At 53.4% G+C, this 7216-nt stretch overlaps 2 protein-coding genes across 2 annotated transcripts; both read right to left on the bottom strand.

Annotated features, from left to right (window-relative positions):
* Positions 1 to 720: 720 nt before the first annotated feature.
* On the bottom strand, positions 721 to 2137 carry LOC136544445 (uncharacterized). Its single transcript, XM_066536605.1, has 4 exons — positions 1858 to 2137; positions 1590 to 1788; positions 1369 to 1515; positions 721 to 1283 (listed from the first exon to the last, which is right to left on the bottom strand). Exons 1-4 carry the CDS (start codon positions 1933 to 1935, stop codon positions 721 to 723), a joined length of 987 nt encoding a protein of 328 aa, XP_066392702.1. The 5' UTR covers positions 1936 to 2137.
* A 193-nt stretch (positions 2138 to 2330) lies between these two features.
* Positions 2331 to 4255, bottom strand: LOC136546962 (uncharacterized). The gene is made up of 2 exons (XM_066538919.1): positions 3015 to 4255; positions 2331 to 2935 (listed from the first exon to the last, which is right to left on the bottom strand). The coding sequence occupies exons 1-2, from the start codon at positions 3897 to 3899 to the stop codon at positions 2453 to 2455; spliced, it is 1368 nt and encodes a 455-aa protein (XP_066395016.1). The 5' UTR covers positions 3900 to 4255; the 3' UTR covers positions 2331 to 2452.
* Positions 4256 to 7216: the final 2961 nt, after the last annotated feature.

Raw genomic sequence — 7216 nt, 5'->3', positions numbered from 1 at the left:
ATGATCAAGGAAGTCACACGTCCAACGTCTTACAGGTTAGCTCATCTAGACGGCACGGACGTACCGAACTCATGGCACATCGACAAGCTTAGACGCTTCTATGCTTAACTACTGAGATATGTACTCTACTTGTATTTTCGATTTACTTTACTAAAGCAACTATGATTTCTCCGACCACTCTAATGTGTCACTCCAAATTTTATGGTTATTCTAACTTAAGCCAGTACAAGCCGACCACCACTCCTTCTACGGTTTTCGGAGCAGGTCCTGTCTCCGGTTCCTCCCAACACGTGCACGGGATCCGCTCTCTACGTTGCGGGTGATCGGCAGGTCCCCCCTGGTTTGGCTTGTCTGCGTTCACGTGTGCACAGGTCATAGTACCTCATACTCCGACCACATGCCAGACTAGGGCCGCACAAACTTTTCAGGATGACGTGTCGAGCAAAACGGTACAACTAAACAGAACGTTAACACGTTCCCACTTAGTTACACCAACACAGAATCTCAAGCTTAAAGTACGTTTTGTATAAAACAAACAAGCTTATAATGATATACAGTTACGTTATTACAAGCTTGCCTGAAAAGGCTCAAGTTTACAATAACACAACTATGTCCTCCTTCTACAGCTTTAAGCCTATTACATTGGCTGGTCGGGGCGCCTGGCATTTACTGCTTGCCGCCTCTGATACCCTACTCGAGTCTCGGGGACTCTGGGGCTAGTCAAGCTGAAGGGGATGGCCCCGCCGGTGCCTGGCTGGTCGAGACCGCAGGCTCCGTTGGTTGGCTTGTAGCTGATGGCATTTCCAGCTGGCTTGTCGATGGCATACCCTGCACAGGTGCTGTCCCACCTCCGCACAGGTTAATATCGCCAATTATCTTTGACGACAAGTCCAGCTGGGCCGTCCGAAGCTCTTCGGCCTGGTCTGGGTCTATCTCCTTCGGGTACCCAGCCTCCAAGCGTTTGAGATCGATCAGGGGGTAGTGAGCACGAACCATGCTTAGCACATGGGCACCCGTGTACTCACCCGCCTCCTTCACGAAGTCTTGGAACCATCCCCATGCTTGCTTGCATCTCTCGACCAGTCCGAGCTGAGGTGTCCTTAGCTCTTCCTCTGTGAGCGCCGGGTCGATAAGGTCGAGGACGGGCACAATGCCAGTTGCCATTTCTTGGCACCGCTTGCTCCACGTGTCCCGCTCCTCGGAGGCCTTAAGGCATTGTGCTTTCCAGTCGTCGCGCTCCTTGATCACGGCCTCAAGGTGCCTCTTGGCATTGACTTTCAAAACTGAAAACAGTACAAGACATCAAACGTGATGACACGACAAGGCGATGCGGGCAATTTAACGAGAAAGGTGGTCTGGAGTGCTTACTTTTCAGGTCGTCCTTCATTCTGTTAGTGTGGTCTTGGAGTTCCGACTGGCGGCGTGCCAATTTCTCGTTGTCCTCCTTCAGGCGACCACATTCTGCAAACGCACGGCTGTTCTCCCCCTGGAGGCGGGTCACTTCAGCTTCTAAACCTGCATTACAGCTATTACTGTCAAGAACAAAACAACACAAGTCCAGCACTTGCTATGATACGGTGAACACTTACCTGTTTTCTCCTGCTCTTTGTTTTTGAGCTGGCCGACCAGGTTTTGGTTCTGTGCTTCTTGGTTTGTCCTCTCCTGGTCGGTGGCTTCAAGTTGGCGCCGTAGGCGTTCCACTTCAGCCGTCAGCTCCTTATTGGTCTTCATGACTACTTCTATCTGGTCGAAGCACCTTTTTCGGTACCTTGCAGTTTTCATCACGTCCTGCATACAGACAAGCTACGTCAGATAGTTCGACTACACAACAGGTTTAAGGACTAAAGCCAAATATACCTGGACTTCAGTCACCAGGCGTTTGGCCGCTCGTTCAACTCTTAAGGTTTCCTCGGCCTCTGGGATCTCCTCGTGCATGACCCATTCGTCGTTCCGATAGCGCGACACATATACATGTTGTCGTCTATCTTGGGGACGGCCCAGGACTTCTTCCACTTCATCCTCTTCAGCCTCCAGTTCGGGAGGCGGCGGTGGTCCGGAGTTTGCAGACTCCACGACCACCAGGGCTTTCCCACGAGCCGTCGCGTCGGCACCCTTGTTCTGGGCAACTTCTGGCTGCTGCTCCTCGGCTAGATCCAGCTCCCGTGGCGCTGTGGTATCCGCCTCATCAGGGTTTGTGCTCGGAGCACTTGTATTCTGCTCGGGGACTGGCGTCTGGTCGTCCGCCTGCTGAGGCCCAGGCAGAGTCCCTGCCATGGGCTCCTCCACGGCCGGTTGCTGCGCAGTTTGTCCTGCCGTTTTTGGAGAGGACGTTCTGCACCCAGTTAGCTGGTCGGGGCTTTCGGTGGACGCGGATCTAATACATTCAGAGACAAATTCAGAAGACAATAGCATCCACTGCAAAATGCAAAGCTTACATCAAAAATATATATACTTACAGTTTTGACTTGCGGAAGGATGTGGCGAAGGAACGCCTCCTCGACCGCCCCTGCTCTGCTTGCTCGGCAGTTTCCACCGGGACTTGTTCAACCTCCGGTACGGGCGTCGGAGGATGATGCGGCATGTTCTCTTCGTCTGTGCTCTGTGTTGCTGTGGTCGGTGCTGTGACCACTGCCGGCACAGAGGAGCCACCCTGCTCCGACGGCCCCACCTGCCTTCTCCTCTTTCGGGGGACGAGCCGGAAGATGTCCGCATCCTCTGCTTCGTCGTCCGACTGGGAGATGATGGCTTGGCGTCGTTTGCTGGCAGCCGGACGCTTGCCGGCGGCTCTGGTCGAGGCGTCCTCTACGGTCTCGAGTACCGCCCAGTGAACGCCGTCGGTCCTGGCGCTGGTCTGGGCGGTTGGCCCAGTAGCTTGCGGCCACTCTACACCGGGGGGAGGCGACACAAACACTCCTGCCCGGTCACGGCCATTATACTGAGACACAAAATGAAGGAAAAGACAGTTATTTTCTTGATACAACATGACTTTACAGTTAAAAGGAGGCGTCATTTACCTTTGGGGGAGGGCGAGCCAGCTTGAAGGCGTGTTCAATGGCGTTCAGTGCAACATAATTGGGATCGGCCAGGTTGAATAGCTCTCCAATCCTGGCCTTGATCTCCATCTTGTCGAGCGGCTCCTTTCTGGTCCTCGTCGGATCAGCGCCTCCTTGGTACTCGAAGCCAGGGTGAATCCTTTTCTGGCAAGGCTGAATTCTTCGGCTGATGAAGTTGCCGACAACACTCGGGCCATCAAGCCTTCCCCACGGGATCATCCCGAGCAGTTCGGCGATCTGCTCCAAGTTCTCGGGCCTCTCCGACCAGCTGCTTTTCTTCTCTGGAATCAAGCCCACATCGCACAGAGTGATGGTGTTCGGCTCTTCACGGATGTAGAACCACTTCTTGTACCACTCGTCCAACGAGGTGTTCCAGGGGCAGTGCAGGTATTGAGCCTTCATGCCGTCGCGCAGGTTCAGGTAAACGCCTCCGGCGATCTTCGAGCCACCGCTCCCTTTCTTCCGAAGACAGAATAGGTGGCGAAAGAGGTCGAAATGGGGCTGGAAGCCGCCATAAGCCTCGCAGAGATGGATGAAGGTGGAGACAAGAAGAATCGAGTTGGGATGCAGATTGCAAATCCCAATCTCGTAGTACAAACAGAGACCCTGAAGGAAAGGGTGCACTGGAATCCCAAAACCCCTTTTGAAGAAATCTTCAAAGACCACAATCTCACCTGGTTGTGGATCGGGGAAGCTTTCTCCTTCCGGTGCACGCCATCCCGCAAGTGCCTTGTTGTGGAGCACTCCCATGGCGACGAGGTCCTCGATGGTCTGCTCGTTGCTCCGCGACTTCCACCATTCCTTCGCCATGACCCCGCCTTTCTTCTGGGCGTCTCTCTTCGCCATTAGTTCGTCCTTACGAAGTGGGTGGATGCGGGAGACCGAGGGGATTGGTGATGATTTTTGGGGAATAGGGTTCGGCAGGAGGAAGAAGAAGGTTGCGGCGGCGGATGACAATGGGGAATGGTATGAGTAACTTACCAGATCTGCATTATATAAAACAAAGATCACCGTCGTTTCGTCCGCCCGAGAATATTGGGAGTCGTGCGCACGCGCCGCAGACGGTTGTTCACACAACCTCGAAATCTGCGCCAATAAACGCGCTCCTTCGTTAACAGTGTACGCGCCTCTTCGTTGATGGTGTAAGGGGGCCCACACTGACACACCTCAATACAGGTGTCAACCGACTGTTTGCAAAAAAAAAAAAAAAAAGAAAGAGAAGACAGAATGACGTACTATACCTATTTACTTTTTTGACCAGACGTGTCAGACTGGACTTGGCAGAGAATAGAGAGAAGTACACAAAATAATAGTACAAGCAGCGCAAGTGATCGCGGACTGCCCAGACCACTAATGTGCTCGGGGACTGCCCAGACCACTAATGTGCTCGGGGACTGCACAGACCACTACTGTGCTTGGATGCTGCCCAGGCCACTTTTGTGCTCGGGGATCGCTCCGACCACGGCTGTGCTCGGGGACTGCCCCGACCACTGCTTGCATAATGGTTCTCCTTGGCTACATGTGATCTGTACTCACATACAGTTAAGAGATTTTTCTTTAGACCTCGCTACAAGGCTCATACTTCGCCTTCCAGCAAGCTCGGGGACTAAGTGGGCACACTTCACCTTGCGGTGAATGTGTTTGTTTAAATTGACCCCTGTGTTTGAATGATTATGAGGATTATTAGTATGCTCGGGGACTGCCCCGACCACTGCTTGAATAGTGGTTCTCGTTGGCTACATGTGATTTGTACTCACATACAGTTAAGAGACTTTTCTTTTAGACCTTGCTACAAGGCTCATACTTTGCCTTCCAGCAAGCTCGGGGACTAAGTGGGCACACTTCACCTTGCGGTGAACGTGTTTGTTTTTCGACCCCTACGCTTCTGATGTTTCAGGATGCTATACTTCAAGACCACTTACATTTCTTTTCAGAAATACAAGTGGGCACACTTCTCAGGACTAGAAATCTTTTTCTTTTTTCTTAAGAGCACCATACATTCTTCGGACAACCTACTTCTCCGGTGATGACGGTGGTCGGAGGCGTCAAGAATTCAAGCCTCGCTTGTCGGAGAAGGTTCAAAAGGCGTGTCGCAGCATAATACATGATGCTCGGGGACTAGCTGTGGGGGTATTAACCCCTATACCCTTACGGCTAAGCTTGGGCTGGCCCGGATCGATGGGTTCAGTCCACCCGAAAGATGACGTGCGGCCCAGTTAACCTGATCGGAGTCCCGCACAAGGAATCAAGACGGATTTGGCGACCAAGCAGGATCCTGGTCGGTTAGAATAGGAATCCTTATCCGGCCAGATATGGCAATTGTAACTGACTAGGATTAGTTTCCAGATCTGTAACCCTGCCCCCCGGACTATATAAGGCGGGCAGGGGACCCCTCTAAAAAATATCTCTCATTGACATACAGCAATACAAATCAGACGCAGGACGTAGGTATTACGCCTTCTTGGCGGCCGAACCTGGATAAAACCTCGTGTCTGTCTTGCGTCACCGTCTTGTTTGGGGCTTGCGCATCTGTCTGCCGATAATCTACTACCTTGGGCATACCCCTAGGTAGACTGCCGACCATATTTCGTCGACAGTTATCAAACCCGTCAGTGGGCCAACCTTCGAACTCCTGGGCCTAGACGGGTCGTAGGAGCATTTTCAGCTTCGTATCCCTCTTACGTGTGATGGGTCATGGCCCGTTCAGGGAGGCAAAATGTCTGGCATGTTTTCTGAGTGGACGGCCAGAGGTTGCATGCGCACGTCCCGTGACAAGACGTGGTGATAGGATGTGGTGTTAGCTCCGTATCCCTCTTACCTGTGATGGGTCTAGGCGGTTGGTTGGTTTCCTTGCACCGGTCGCCCCTATAGAACCAAAGGGTTAGCCCTCCGTGTTTCATACATATGCCTATATCCTTACCTTCGCAGCCACGCCGCTGCCACCAACGCTTTGGTTTCCTGCCTCCGCATCTCCGCCACCGTTGAGCTCGCATTCATCCACCCCAGCCTCCAATGGATCCATGGTGCCACTCCGACATCTCATCCGCACGCATGGAGGGCCTCGTCCTCCATGGCCTCCTCTGCGCATGGACCACGGCCACAGAGTGGGTGCTGCCCAGCAATGAGGATGCACTGTCGCCGCCCAACGGCTACGTGGTGTCATTCGCCCACTTCCATGAGCGGGTGCTCGCGACCCCCGCCCATCGATTCCTCCAGGGGCTACTGTCCTACTACACCATCAAGCTACAACACCTCAACCCTAATGGGATCCAACACATGGTGGCTTTTGTCGCGTTGTGTGAAGGATTCTTGGGGATCAGTCCCCACTTCGATGGAGACACTTCTTCGCCGTCAACCTCCAGAAGAAGAGGGAGAAGGGCTGGCTAGAGTTGCACACACCGATGGGGTGTTCCAGCATCCAACTCTAGAACAACCAGTCCGGAGAGTACCCATCCATGCGTTTGTTGATGTCCAACAAGGGGTGGCAGTCGTAGTGGTTCTATTTGAAGAACGACACTGCCTCCCCTTTGCCGGAGTTCTCCGGGCGCCTGATTAAAGAGGCCCTGGACCAATTGAGGAAGTAGGGCATTCCGGAGAAGGACAAGAAGAAGATCTAGGATCATGTCACTGCCATCAAGATCTTGAGGGAGCGCGGCCTGAAGGGGTTCGACATCATCAGGGTGTACCACGTGAGGAGGGTGGCGCTGTTTATGGCGCGCGTGCTCCCGCTATACTTGATGGCACCAAACACGTTGCTCGAGGGAATGGCGCTCATCGAGGAGGCAACCCCCAACTTTGAGATCCTGCAATGCATCAAGGAGATGATGGAGCCTCCGCGGGACGACACGGGCACCATCCTCGACTTCGTCTACCCAGTGCCGGGGCATCTTCCGATGCGATCAGAACCGGGCTTCGTGCAGTTTGTAAGTCTCCCTCTCTCTTGCCTCTTCTTTTCTGATTAATTTCCTGACCCTATTAATCTAACCTTGAGAGGGGACATGGCTCACCGAGGGATCTTGTCCTCATGGACCATCCAACGCTGTTGCCGAGGGACCCGACCATGAGGGCGACGAACCGTGCTGAGAACGAGCGGTGAAGGAAGGCGAAGGAGGACAAGAGGAGGGAGCAGCAAAGGAGGCTGTGGGCGCGAGAGTGAGGAGAGG

The sequence above is a fragment of the Miscanthus floridulus genome, chromosome 3, assembly GCF_019320115.1.
Source record: "Miscanthus floridulus cultivar M001 chromosome 3, ASM1932011v1, whole genome shotgun sequence".
In the NCBI taxonomy this organism is placed as follows: Eukaryota; Viridiplantae; Streptophyta; class Magnoliopsida; order Poales; family Poaceae; genus Miscanthus; species Miscanthus floridulus.
The sequence above is the reverse complement of the archived record's forward strand: the minus strand, read 5'-3'. Positions and strand labels throughout refer to the sequence as shown.